This window comes from Bombus vosnesenskii, unplaced genomic scaffold (assembly GCF_011952255.1).
Source record: "Bombus vosnesenskii isolate JDL3184/JDL3185 unplaced genomic scaffold, Bvos_JDL3184-5_v1.1 scf7180000013267, whole genome shotgun sequence".
Lineage (NCBI taxonomy): Eukaryota > Metazoa > Arthropoda > Insecta > Hymenoptera > Apidae > Bombus > Bombus vosnesenskii.
Genome location: NW_022882927.1, coordinates 7,844,885 through 7,859,223, shown reverse-complemented (window position 1 = coordinate 7,859,223; position 14,339 = coordinate 7,844,885). Strand labels below are relative to the sequence as shown.

At 38.5% G+C, this 14,339-nt stretch overlaps 3 protein-coding genes across 9 annotated transcripts in view; 1 reads left to right on the top strand and 2 right to left on the bottom strand.

Annotated features, from left to right (window-relative positions):
- LOC117230822 (serine-rich adhesin for platelets) overlaps window positions 1-2,066 on the bottom strand; it is a 65,175-nt gene extending 63,109 nt beyond the window's left edge. For 2 of the 3 annotated variants that reach the window (XM_033488667.1, XM_033488670.1), the window contains exon 1: window positions 1,686-2,066. The gene's annotated coding sequence lies outside the window, so the exon portion shown is untranslated. The remainder of the gene's footprint in view (window positions 1-1,685) is intronic. The other variant, XM_033488671.1, reaches the window with a different exon arrangement.
- A 2,201-nt stretch (window positions 2,067-4,267) lies between these two features.
- Window positions 4,268-6,739, bottom strand: LOC117230826 (selenocysteine insertion sequence-binding protein 2-like). Its single transcript, XM_033488683.1, has 7 exons — window positions 6,646-6,739; window positions 6,392-6,546; window positions 5,969-6,296; window positions 5,234-5,889; window positions 4,724-4,944; window positions 4,513-4,667; window positions 4,268-4,441 (listed from the first exon to the last, which is right to left on the bottom strand). The coding sequence occupies exons 2-7, from the start codon at window positions 6,430-6,432 to the stop codon at window positions 4,268-4,270; spliced, it is 1,575 nt and encodes a 524-aa protein (XP_033344574.1). The 5' UTR covers window positions 6,433-6,546; window positions 6,646-6,739.
- A 150-nt stretch (window positions 6,740-6,889) lies between these two features.
- The window catches only part of LOC117230823 (serine proteinase stubble-like), a 77,877-nt gene continuing 70,427 nt past the window's right edge, over window positions 6,890-14,339 (top strand). For all 5 annotated transcript variants that reach the window (XM_033488675.1, XM_033488677.1, XM_033488674.1 and 2 more), the window contains exon 1: window positions 6,890-7,972. The gene's annotated coding sequence lies outside the window, so the exon portion shown is untranslated. The remainder of the gene's footprint in view (window positions 7,973-14,339) is intronic.

The window sequence follows — 14,339 nt, the reverse complement described above, 5'->3', positions numbered from 1 at the left end:
GAGTTTCGTCGCACGCTCCTCAGACACGCCTCCGCTTGTGTCGTTCTCTAAACGCGGCGGTTAAAAGGTTCATGAAGAAAAAACCAAATGTTTCCGACCGATAACGCGGCTGTCTCGCGAACGCTGTTCCCTTTGTCCCATTAATTCCATCGATTCTGTCGAAATACAACCGTAAAAACAGATTGTATCGAAATATACACAAAGGAGTGGACGGCCACTCTCGTGCCGCGACTATCGCGATAATCGCGGCTACAGATCCTTGACGAGGAACGACACTTAAAAATCGAACGTCGAGCATTATCTCGTGTTTGCGTTGGATCGCGAGCGACGTTCCTATAGCCTCGTTAGCGGCAAAGGGAAAGGGAATGACACACGTCGAGAATTCCTACGTAGACATACGTGACGTACAGTGGCTTGCAAAAGTATTTGAACTATGTATAAAAATCTTGTATAAATATATTGTGTATTTATGTCGTAGGAAGATTCTTGAAATGTCATTAACACTGTAGTGACTCACAGCTATCGATGATATATTGGTAAAGCTTGAAACAAAGCCGAAAACATGTATAGAAGTTATAAGATACTTACTACAAACGTACGTTTAGTGAAAACTTAAATTAAAAAATGAATAGCCTTATCTTAATCGTATAAGAAAGCCATTTGAATATCTAGGACTATTTAATACAATGGATATTTCGATCGTCTAAATATATTTGCCATCTCTGCGAAATATATGCTTTTAAGTACTCGTAGCTTTTATGCACATTTTGAAATTTGTTTTAAACTTTGATATTTGAAAACGTCACGCCAAAGAAATGTCAGAATGTTTTGTATAAGATACGGGTGTCTGCGTGTATTCGAATACTTTCGTGAGCTACTGTACGCTACATCTTCGATTTAATTGCGTGCCTGCTCGTGGAATTTGTAATCATAGCGTAATTCAAATCTTCAAAGAAGAATATTAAAAATGGAATTGCGACAGGAGCAATTAAATAAAACAAACAAAACGATCGACTTGAATGACGCAGTATGAACAGCGAAATGCGACGGTTTTTACTCGGTCTAGCCGGCTTGCGGTTTCGCGCGTTATCGCGTCCACTCGCGATCCAATCGAAACCGAACCAGCCGACTTTCCCGTGGTTGTATTCGATGTGATGACATCCCTTGATCGCGGATTTATCCAAAACGGGGTATTCGCCTGATTCCACGTATTTTACGACCCGTCCATTATCGATCCGTCGATCGTTGACGCCTAACGGGACATGAAAATAATTCAGCCTATCGGCACTTGGAACGCGCGTGAACGTGTTCGACATCGAAGCAAACGATCATCCATTCCTCTTTCAGCGAACGACTCTTCTTTGTAATACATTCTTTCGACATCATTCTACTGTTACTGTCTCTTCAACGATCTCGAGGATTCAAAGCTTTTCCCATACAATGTCAAAAAAATCTCACAGATAAAAAAAATTCCAAATCTGCAAACTTGCTATATAGTTACAACGAATACGTATCCGGATGGACTGCAGTTCTAACAAACTCGATACGTCAAAGCAATCAAATACGTATACAGAGAGTCTTGTGAGCGTACGCATTATAGCGTTGAGATGTTTAATTCGCCAGAACGCCAGTTAGAATTCGTATCCACCGTGACCATATCCTTAAGAATTCGGTTCTAGGCTTACCTGGTCGATGCTGAGACGTGACCCTCTATGGTGATTTCGACAGGCCCACTAATCCGACGAAGCACACTGACACTCGGAGCCCCTTGTTGGTACACGGGCAGGTTTCTCAACCTGGAGGGAAAATCGAGACGGAAAAACTGGGCCGAACAACAGGCCGGGATCGAGTGGCGCGCGCCACTCGCCGGAGAAACAGAGGTAAAACGGTGTTTGTCGAGGCGTGCAGGCCACTCTATCGTGTTGTGTGCGTGCGTATATACGTGTGGACGGAGAAGCAAGAAAAATCCACGCGATCGTGCGTCGCGGCCGGTGCCGAGCCGACTGACTGACTGACTGACTGACTCCGCCAGTCAGCACGTACAGTCACCGCACTTGCATCAACACACACCGGCTGGCATCCACTTCCCCCGCAGCCTCTCGTTTCCAGCTCCATTCCAGCTCCTCTCAGAACCGTGCCTTCTCTCGTGCATCTCGGCCGAGGCCCTGGTTCGTTGCCTGCATCTTCGTGGCCCGCACTCCAGCTGCGTGCTTTCTTCGGTTCGCCACGCTTCTTCGCCCCCTTCGGAGATCCTATTTACTTCGTGAAAGCGTGGAATTCGATCAAGAATTCGAGAAATTTGTATTCTGATTTTTGTCTCTAATTGTCTTTGATTTTCCGCTTTTATTTGATTTTGTTTGAACGATGGATTTTTGAGAGAGAATTTTAAGATTGAGAATCTAATAGTGTAGATCTGTGCTATTTTCCATGCAACAGTATCCTGTACTATATGTATTGGATATATATTGAAATATGTGATCCAATTCAAATTGTCCAAATCTTGATTTACTACACCACTATGATTTTTAGCCCGCCAATTGGAGCGTACATTTGGGTAAAAGCATTTATCGCTGTTAGCATGGTATCGTGTGGTAAGGACATTAATTGAAGAATCGATAATGGTAATACGTTCGTAAATAGAGTTGTCGAGAGATTAAATTTTTTCGATATCGATAAAAGTTTTCTATACGAACTGCTTATCGTGCAACGAACGCGCGAATTTAAAATATGCTACATGACGTTGTAATATTTAGAAATTAATCGTCGTGACTCTGGCCGTACTAGCTTGCATTATTTATAAATGCCTGAATGAAATTAATTGTTTCAACTTCGTTTATCATAATGAGCACAACTGGAAAACAAGGCCACAACGAACATATTGCGGCACACGATACACGCAAGAAGCTGAATACCAAAGATTCCTGGAATCACTGCTATAGAGCGATAAAGCGTTTACACCTGGATCGATTAGCATCCTTCATTAAAATTAATGGAGAATCGATACTAATCCTCCCACGATCGAGCATCCGTGTTCGATGCATATGAACGTAGTAATTAAGCGAAATATCTGCATCCGTCCGAGGTGTATCGGTGCGTTGGCTTTGGTTTTAGGGACAGGTATGCATTACGTGTTGTGCAAACACCGATGTATGTAATATACTTACACACCGACTAATATTGCCCTGAAAAATACCTGCCGCAGCATTGACTAAATACAGCATAGACCTGACATTATATGAGATTTCGTGTTTCATGTTCTGAAATACCGACCTCGTGAAAATTCAGAGTTTGTTACGCCCTCTACGATTTACTACGTCGCATGTAGGAATCTGTATATTTGTTTCAATCGTCGGAAGCGATAAAAGTGGAAAATTATATTCTGTAATACCGACAATTCACAGATTTTATTACGCCATCTACAATTTATAACATGGCGCGAGTGTAATTAGTCCGCTTGAATCTGCTCATTTAAATAAAACTTTAAACAAAACTAATTATTGCATGATTAAATAAACTTCTGCCGATTCAGTTCATTTAACTAAACGTAAACTACTATTATACGAACGAGATAACCTTAGTTTTAGTATATTTGTAAAGATCGATGTACTTAGTCGATATATTTATCGACAGAAACAAGATTTCTTTTACGCTTTCTATTGGGCGTAATTTGTCTTTGAATAATACATTTTTCCCTTAGAAATGGCAATATATCAATGCGATTTTTATTTTAGATTTGTAATGTTTATAAATACGTACTATGGTATTCTCAATTAATGAATATTAGAGTCCTGATTTTTGGTTATTACATATATGTAGATCTATCTTTAATCATATATGTATATATATGTATATACGATGTGCTCAACAGTAAAAGACTTCAAAAGAGAATTAATATTCCAAAAAATTCACAATTGTTCAATGTCTATCAATGAATAATATTATTACATTATATTATGAGAGATTAGGAATTGTTTCAAGATCAAATGAATTTTATGATAATATTGACTTAAGTTTATAATGATACGAAGATGATTTCTAATACGAAGCCAACATACAGATTGGAATATACTATTTATTATACTATTTCTAAACAATCTGTTATATAATAATGCATTTAATAATATAAATTCAAATTATAAAAAATATATCTATTATAACAAACGTCGATATGTATCGATTTCATAAATCACATGCCAATCAATATTTTCTATATACACAATTAATACGTAATAAATACAAATATATCACCGCTTTTATGATTATTTTATCAACTATGCATATTATAGGACAAAATTTTCAAAAGGGCATTAATATTTTCTGAAAGTAAATAATCTTCCGAGATCACCTTTGATATATCGATAATTGATTCGGTGTCGCCATTTAGTTTTTTGAACGCGTTCCTCGCGTCTACAAGTTCCGTTAAAACATTTTTGAAAAGTAACTGAAAAAAGTGTCTTTCAAATATTTTGTGCGTTTTATATGTTATGGTTTAAAGGATTATGGTCTGCTTACCTCAATTCCACTATAATTTGCAATGCCAACGCATCCTACAAACCCTTTTCCGTGAGTATAATATCCTAACTTCCTTCTCCGTAATCCGAAACAGTAAACTACATGTTCTTTTTTACACGCATTGAGCAATTTATCGATTTGATCGTCTAATCCGTCTAAAATTACACGATCGTCATCTTTTTTTCATTCGAAAGAAAAATTTGATATTTACCTTCGAGTTCGACCTTTTCTATGTCAGGAGCGATAATTACGAATTTGAGCTTTTTCAATTCGACGTGTTTACGAACTTCTTTCAAACCGGAATAGTAACGACGCTTGTACTTAGATTTGTTTGGATTTTTCTCGTGAAATCTTTTTTGGAGTCTCGTGATTTCTTGTATGAATTTTTCAAGGTTGTCATTCAAGGCCACTGTTAACATATTAGTGCAGTATCTGTAAGGTATTTGAATTTTTAAAATCAATTAAGAATAATTTAATATCAATAATCGATAATGTTTTGTATAAGGTTATAATCATGGAAAGGAAATAGGATAGAAAAGAGGATAGGTTCTGATAAACATTTTGATAATGTAATGTGTTTATATCGTTTATTGCATCTATAAATAAGAATTAATGAGTCAGGTGTACAAATATGTATATTACAATGTCATATGATAGCATATAAGTATTGTATCAAATATTTTGCTGTTTATGAATATAAGCGCTTACTTACAGTACTTACTCTCTAAAGTTACGAGAAAATTTTATAAGGCTTTTATCATCTATGTCTGTACTATTTTGACCTTCTTCCTTCAGGTCTTCTGCAATATGAAGGGAGAGTGTCTGTTTGACAATATCATTCTCTATTATGTCACTGACAAGATCAGAAAAATTTGTTCTGCTATTTCTTCCAACCAATCTGTTTGTCAATCGTCTTCCTTGAATTCCAAGATTATTTATTTTCCCAATCACATCTGGTCTGTGAGATAATGTATTATCTGAAATATTTATTTCATTTACATTTCTGTGATCTTTATCATACAGCGTCATTGTCCACATATTTCTAACATAATCTATATTTGTTTCTGGATCGGCTGTAATTTTTAAAGCATCAAAATTCATGGCATCAACATCTCTATAGATAGCTTCCATTTTTTTACGTTCGAACGCTTCTCTTTTCTCAATGTTAATTTGTGCTTTCATATTACGGTTTAACAAAATTAATTTCTTTAGTTTCGAGGGCTTCTTGTTTTTAGAAATACATATTCTCACTCTCCTTAGATCTGAACATTTGTTTTTGCCCAATGTGTTTGGCATCGTAAATCCAAAACTACCCATGTATAAATTAATCCTTAGTTTAGGAACTTCTTTTCCAATTTTACTTGCGTGTATAGTATTCTATAAATAGAATTGTGAAAATTATTTAACGTTTATCATTATAGAATAACCACTTAATCATAATATTAATAACAGTTACCTGTAAAGCTTCCTGAAGGTTAATACAAATTTTATCTGATTTCTTATACCTTTTTAAGGATTTTGACCTCTTTGATTCCATACTTGTCTGCATGGGTAATACAATCTGCACACTGTTGGGTCTTGACAAACAATGATCTCTTGGTACAACAAAATTTTTACTCTTGACAAGCGCACTACCAAGTTCTGGATACTCAGAATGATCTAAACTTGCTGCTCTATCATCATCAGCAATATTTATGAAATCTTTTTTTCGAGAAGAATGTTTGACTTCATTCTTCTGACAAAGTTCCGGCCATGGATTACGAGAATTAGCATTTCCATTTATACTGAAAAATATACGTATAATATATACATAGAAGTGTATGATTCAACTTTCCAAATATTTGCGAAATCCATTATAAAAATTACATGCAATACTCACTGAAATGACCACATGAAATTATTAATCTGTGATTTCTGCATCCTATCTTATTTGCGTTCAATCGTCGTAACTTCCATTTATGTAGAAAATAGAGTTCATAAAATTGCTACAGATGCCTGTCACTAATCGTGAACTACGCAAAACTGCGTCATTCACTAGGAATATATAAACAAAACTATATGCTGCATTCTATTTATTCTTAAAGATCCTAGATTTAAAATTCTAAATTTAGAAATCTAATTATAATAGTATACCTAGCACTATCCAGTGGAAGTAAGCAGTTTCTTATTCACTTTTGTTAGAAACGAATCAATTCCATTGAGTTACAAGTTACAACTAAACTAAAATAGCGGGTAAATATTTTTTGAAGGATAGATTTAATGGAAAGTTAGGTATAATAAAGGTTGGTAGACATGATGACCTAATTTCTCAATGAAATAATCTCAGCGCTTCTCCGTCAGAGGGTACTGCTATCGTATACGATTGTTCCATTAAATTTTTATGAAAATTGCAGGTAGGAATTTTTTACAAAAAATGAAACATATAGATACTCTTATCAAACATTTAAAATGATTTATTATTTATAAAATATCTCGTGTACATACATCAAGGTTTATTCTACGATAATTCAATCGCTCGACAAGTTAAACCACACGTTCGTATTTTAGGTTTTGTAAAGGATCCAATCCTCCGCAAGAATTCCTCGGCTAAAAAATGGCTTCATTAACTCGCACCCAATTAAAAATGCACTGCACGTACAGTTAGTTGTAGGAAATTTTATGCATCGCCATCTGCAATTCGGAATACCAACGAAAGAGTCAAATCGCACCCATCTGCGAGCCTAATGGAATCGTTTTATCCTTCACATTCCACATTATATCAATTCCTTCTCGCACTCCATATTCCAATATTTCTTTTTCAATACATTTTAACACATTTACGTTTCAAGTAACATTTTTCGTACAACCCCATTTATGAGCAAGCATTTACACATGGTACGCAATTCTCGTTCGTTTACTAACCCTTGTGGGATGCATATTTTATTCACCATATACAACGCCATCCTCCTAACATTTCCTCGATATTTAATCTCCTATAAAATCTCATGAGCTGAAACGTAACCAAGTCGATGAACCCGTCGACCGAAAGTCGTTGCATTATCTAACAGTAGTAAAAACGCCTCGCAATTACCCCCGTTGGATCGAGCTATTCGTTGGTGGTTTATCGCCGTTCATAAAATCGCTCGTCAGAACATCGCGCCACTGGCGCGTGGAAATGAACATGTCGGGGGCGGGCGACTTTCTTGAAAAAGTATTTCCTTTTATTTTTTCTTATTTCGCTGGTGGGAACGTCGCGTCGGTGGTGCTCGTGCGCCGTTCACCAAGGACCTGCGCACGTGCACCGGCCTGGCGGAGCGATGGAAATCAATAATTTCCAGGGTATAAAAGGTCCTGTTTCCGTAACGTGGCCACCTCTTTGAGTTCCGGTGATCGGTGTGTCGCGCACCTCGGCTTCGAACGTGTTTAGTGGATTCTTCTTCGTTTACGATTTATCAGTTTCATCGAAGAGGTATACAAGCAGGTAGTTGATTAAGTGATTTAGCGTATAAGGCACACGCACCGGCATCGGGTATGCCGGTGTTTAGTAATAAGTTTTCACTCCTGTGGTCACACGGACGATCTCGGGATAATCCTATCGAATCGCTCTATCGAGGCGTCGTACGGTAATATACATACATACGTACACATATATATATACATATATATGTATGGTTGGAATTAACGAAATTGTCTAATTTTCCTTATCTTTTTCCTTGTTGTCGATCTTTCTTGTCGTTTTCGTCAGGAGATAAATGTAAGAAGAACTGTCGGAGGCCTCGAAGAGCGCAACATCATCGTGGCTTCCTCGAATACCGATAAATAGATTCGAAAGATAAATGTAAAAACATTGGCGTGTGGGAAACGATTAAACGATTTGATCCGTTCGATCGAACGATTCTGATTCTGCATGGGGATGGTTTTCCACGGTAGAAAGTGCGGTTGCACGTGGCAGGCACGTAATCGAACGAGCGTGCAGGAAAAATACGCGACGAGTCATTAGCGTTAAAATACTTTCACCTCTTAAATGATGGTTGGCGATCGGTATTCGTTGGTCGTCGCAATAACATTTCACACCCGAAACCGTCCGCTTGACTACGATTAATTTAATTAAGAACTTCGAAATCAGAAAGATGAACTTCTTACGAGATTTGCATACATCCACGAGACTGATGGCTTAAGGATTATACACTTCTCTTCTCGCTCTCTTTATAATTTTGTCCAAATACTATATATTTGGTTTTTCTTTTCACTTTAATTTCATTTTTTCCACACGGACATACCGTGTGGCATGGTGTAGGCCTCCTGGGGATCCCCGCCATGTAAAAAAACGGGAACGCGTTCCGGCACAGTACCCCTTGGGTGACGAGGAAAGCTGTGCCATTTTTATGTTCGTTTGACACCCAGCTTTCCTTGTTTTCCACCCTTCTTTGTCTATTTCTAAGAACAAGATTATTTCCTCTTTTTTTTTATTTTTCTACCGGTTTACGCTAATATACGAGACACGTTGCTCGACGCTTTCATTCTCGATTCGTAAATTGACCGACCGAGGCGGGAGCATCAGCTCGAACAGCGTAAGTACACAAAGTGGTTAAAGTATTGTTTCAAGGCTGAAAAACTTTGAGTTGCTCTCGTCTCGAGCGAAGTAAACTGCTTTCATACTGTGCCACCTCGCTTCAAGTTCCCTTCAGCTTTCCCTATTCTCTACTTACACAACCCTTCGTTACCAGGGACATCGTTTTCTTTAGAATTAATTCTTCGCACGACCGGATGTCCTACCTTGATTTATCCAAGCAAAGAAACTTTTAATGCAACGTATGTACTCTCTCCCGTCTCTATCGTGAAGGAAGGCAGCAACTGCAAAAAGAGCTTGGAACCAGTTTTTTGCAATTTTCTAACGTTGTCCCGTTATTATCTCGCGTCTGTATACGAATTAAAAACGTTAGGTTTTATAGTTACGAGATGCGGTGTAATATCGACGATCGAATCTATAAAAGTTTATATCGATTTTCCCCTTTAACAGATATTGTCCTCCTCCGCAGTCGAGCGGTGTACACCTTCGCAGTTCATAAAATCTACGTATCTAATAATCAGAATCGAAGACACGCGTACGAACAATCGTTTTCTTCGCTGATTAAAGAACGAACGCGTATCGATTTTATGCAATTGGTTAACAATAATCTTACCCTAATGGGAGAAATTTCTACCTGTCAATCATTAACTCGTTGCCAGCCCATTTCTTCGCCTCCAGCTGAACATTCTGACGCGTGTTTCATTTCTTCCGTGATAACGATCGGATTCGTTGGAAAGTTTGATTAAAAGTGCAGCCTTACGGCCACGGGAATGATTCATTGTTCGTGGAACGGGTGCATCGCGTTGCTCCTCGAACAGGTGATACCGGAAAAACCAACACTGGCGAAACGTTTCATTGTTCGAGCAATTGCTAATTGTTCTGTGACAATAGAAGTCTACGAACCTTGTCGCTTTTTATTTCAAAGGGAGTTTTCCAATGAAAAGAAACATCGTCGGTTTAGAAAGGAAGCGTGCAAGAGTAGAGTTGTGTCTGGTTAACGTTAAGTTGTTCCTTCGCTATTGAGGCATACAGTACCACGTTTATTTCTCTACGTGTAACGCTGCTGACGCAACTGTTGCGTTTCCTGTTTTCGTGTTTCGACAAACAGAGAAGCAAATCGATAAACTGTGCGTTAAAATAGATATTAATTCGATACGATGGTCGGAAGGGAATTTTATTGCAATTTTTCGCAACATGGATGATCGACTTGTAAATAGATGATCAATTTTTGAAAATGAGCTACTAGGGATACAAAAATTTAATCAACGCATTTAAACGTACATCTAAACCACAAATAATAAAATGATATTATTTAAAGAAACACCGCAACAAAATTTGCACATATTTCGCTTAACTCAAATTTTTCGATACATTTCTGATAAAAAGAGCATACAACTTGGAAAGAGGAAAAGGTGTTAAGTGAAATCAAGCGTTTCCCTTCGATCTTTCTTTTCCAAGCTCACACTCGACGAAGAGAGGATCGATCGAACTGGCTGTTCTCTCGTAATACAATCCCTTGGCACTTGCACTTTGGATATTGGATTCTCGATTGTTTGGTCACCTCTGTTTACGGGTACTTTCCTCAAAAATGGATTCTCTTCTCCAGTTACTAAGAATCGAGGGAAATTCGAGTCGTCGTCGTGATAAATAGGCTGGAATTTCAATTTTATTAATAGCGGTATTATCCCCGGCGGCAACTCGTCCCGCGATTTATGCGATCGTTTGGTTGAACTTGGGTAATCTAGAATCGAGAGAATTAAGGAAGACATTGGGTCACGGTGTGATCCGGCGATTCTTGGCTTGATTCAATCTAGCCATAAAATTTCATTCGTGTAGCCAATTTGTAAGGTTCTAGCTAGGCGTGAGAAGGCGAAACCGCAGCAGTGCGCATTAGTCCGCGCAAAAAAACCTATTGATTATTATAAAACGACCAGGCAATATCTCCGGCTGCCTACTTGCCTACTTACGGCATGCCGACGATGGCTGTTGTGTTTCGAGACGAGTTGAACGGAAAAAACAACAATGAAACACCACCCTTCGAAGATTGGCTTCGAAGATTGGAGTTTCGCGTGCTCTAGGTAGCACCGTCATCGTGTCATCGCCCTATTTCGTTAACAGGCTTCTTGGTAATCGTCGTCGCTCATCGCGATTACCGTACACGTTAAGTCATACTGCCGATCGCTTTACCGCGAGATTTTCGTTTAAAGTGAAAGTGGAATGACGTACACGCAAGCATTGTAACGAGAATTCATTGGAAAAGTCGACGAGGAGAATCATTACGATATTTTTCATAGGAATATTAAACGAAGCTACGTTAGAACACGAAGACGTTCTTTCGTTCTTTGAACCGCAGTTAGAAAAATCTTTATTGGGTGTGTGGGAATGAGAGAAAAACTTCTTAGTTTTATAAGCTACCGATGTTCCGCTTCTGTAAAACGTTTATCAATCAATGAAACTCTAACGAAACATGTACGGTTAAAGAAGATTAAGGATGAGAAAAAATTCCTTGGTACGAATACTTGTCGATGATCTTAATCAAGTTCGAACAGCAAAATTAATCGAGTGGTCGATATTTCATTCTTGTAAGATACGCATCTATCGTTGATGGTATTGTAACCGCGTGTGTGTCTCTTTTAAAAAATAATAGAAATTAGAAAAATTCTATCGTTGATCTTAATCGAGGTTGCAGCAGCAAAATTAATTAAGTCACCTCGCAGTTGTTAACTTAGTAAGTGGTCGATGTTTCACTTCAGCGAGATACCTATCCACCGACATGATTGGAGCTGGAAACATCAATTAATTTTCTAAGGTACACGATTTTGGAGTAGGTTAGTAGAGGAGTATCGAGAGAGCTAACTGGTATATGGGACAGCACGGAAACGAGCTCTTCAACCTGACAACACGAGTATCACGACTAGGACTGACACGCGTTTGCCCTTTAATTTCATACGTCGATCGCCTATTATTAGCGAAATGCATTGTCCCGAAGCGCGCTTGGCCGCTTAATCGAGACGTTCGCCGCTAATGGAAGTGGAGAACGCCCACAAAATCAAATTCATCGGGAACACTCTGTTCAGAGTGTCAACGTAAACAGAAGAGACGTATAGCAACCGCGCGTACCTATGGCGCGAACGCCACGATGATAATTGATTGTTTGTCGAGGGAAACAGCAACGTCGTCACGCGATGCTTCCACTCGAACTGGAACGCGTTCACGATTAGGATAGCTATGAATACCACGATGTGAATGCTACGATGTGAATACGACGCATCATCGTCGAGAGCATGCAGCGCGTTCAACATGCTAATATAATCTTGTAGGAGGAAACTTGGCCTCGAGACCCTTTTGGCGCTATTGTGAACAGCGACGTCTGTATATTGAGATGCAACCAGACCAAGTTCGAATACTCTCACCAGAAAGATCGAGTGGGCTTTGTTCGAGAGGTGTGCCTTTTTAATAGACGAGATAATTGAATCGTGTAGAGTGTAGGCGATGTTAGGTGTACAATATATGTGTCTACAAATATTAAATCGGACAAGGAGGAATTTGGTTGACCTACATTGTCCGATCGTATTCGAAAGCTTCTACTTTTTTTTTAAGATATTTTTTCCAATATCTTTTTTCCAGGGCTCCTTATATGTATTTGACCTTTTTCTGAGTTCGGTGTTTTTAAGCAGCGCATTCCACATCGTATCTTCTTTTTGGTACAAATAGCTTTTTACTATTTTTTGCAATTGAATTCTTTTTACGTTTTTATAGACGAATTTTTCCTCCCATCCTCTTATAATTCGCTTGTAAATCTTACTCTTATGATAAATGATGATTGAAAAATGGACCTTGTATTATACACGTTTTTACGTACATGTACGTTTGCTCTTTCTTTTTGGCACGAAGCAATTCACTAGACCCTACTATAGTCATTAGCAACGATCAAAGACGAAAAACTTCGGCTACGAAGAAAATTACAGTGAGCGAAGATTAACTTTAATTATCGAAGAACAACTAAAAGCCCAAGTGTATCCAAACTACACTTCACTCGTAAATTAATCATCTAACTAGAAATGGGTTTCGAGGAAATGATCGATCGATGTTCTTTCTTCCTTTTTGCGTATAAAACCATGAACGCAGTTAGAAACTCTAAACGACGAGAAAATATGAAAATATCACGATTTAACTTTTATGTAATTTTTCGCTTGACAATCCATCTGTGACTATGTAATCGTACAATAAATGTATACGATAGCCACCAAAATTTACCACGATCCACGAGTGTTGTATTTTTTTCCTAATACGCAACGTTCGCGGAATATACGAGGCGGTCTCGAGAAGCATGTGCGGCGTGGTAAGTCGCGCGGAACGCATTATTTTCCTTTGGCAGCCTTAAAATATGTTGCTACTTGCGAACGTAGAAACGTGAAGAGAAAGAGAGTAAGAGAGAGGAAGCTTAGTATTTTTTTCGAACCTTGCGTACCACGAAAGCCGCGCGGAAATGAGGACGCTCGTTGAAGCACGAAACCACGAACACTTCTCTGTCGAACACGCCTTGAAATTTGCTAAGATGATATCGAACCATCTCCAACAACCGCTTATTTTCCACCTCGTATCGAATTAATATAGTATTTTATTCGTTCGATGGCAAGAGTCGTGGCAGAGTTCGTTTTCACTTTTGAAGAAATATCCACGTTCAAACGTTTTTCCCATCGTTTTCCCGGTGAGAAAATTCTGCCACGTTTTGCCGAGATGTTTCGATTCATCATGATCCCGAAACAAACTTGCAATTACTTATCGCACAGCACGCGATTCCAGACGTATCTTTATTCCCAGTAATTGCTTTCTTAATGGAGACCGATTTCGAGGCCGTGCAAACTTTCTCGACCGGCAGCCGTAAAGTCAATTTGACGACAGTTAAGTAAATTTAGGTTTCTTGGACAACCTTGAGCCGACGATGTAATTCGTGTCAAGCGATTTGACCGTACGCTTCGTGGGATTCCCGTGAAATCTTCCGGTTCCCAGGAAAATCGCGAATAGTTGCACGAAATCCCGTTTAGTTTCCCTTAAAAGTCGAAAGTTCCTAGAATTACTTTGCGTCTCGTTTTTTGCTTCACGTGGTTATCATCTCGCTAATCAGTCCATAAATTCACGAGGACAGTAGTAAAACATCGAAAATGGAATATTTCAACGAAATTACGCTTGTTTCCTTGAAAAAAATGGATACTCGTACAATTTCCCATTCTTTCATTCCGTTTTCCTTTCATCCATTCATCCATCTCGATAATCG

Coding starts and splice junctions, on each gene's coding strand:
- LOC117230826 (XM_033488683.1), bottom strand. CDS start 6,432: ATGCAGAAATCACAGATTAATAATTTCATGTGGTCATTTCA. Junction 5,890..5,968: donor ACCTTCAGGAAGCTTTACAG/GTAACTGTTATT, acceptor TTCTATTTATAG/AATACTATACACGCAAGTAA. Junction 4,442..4,512: donor CAAATTATAGTGGAATTGAG/GTAAGCAGACCA, acceptor CACTTTTTTCAG/TTACTTTTCAAAAATGTTTT.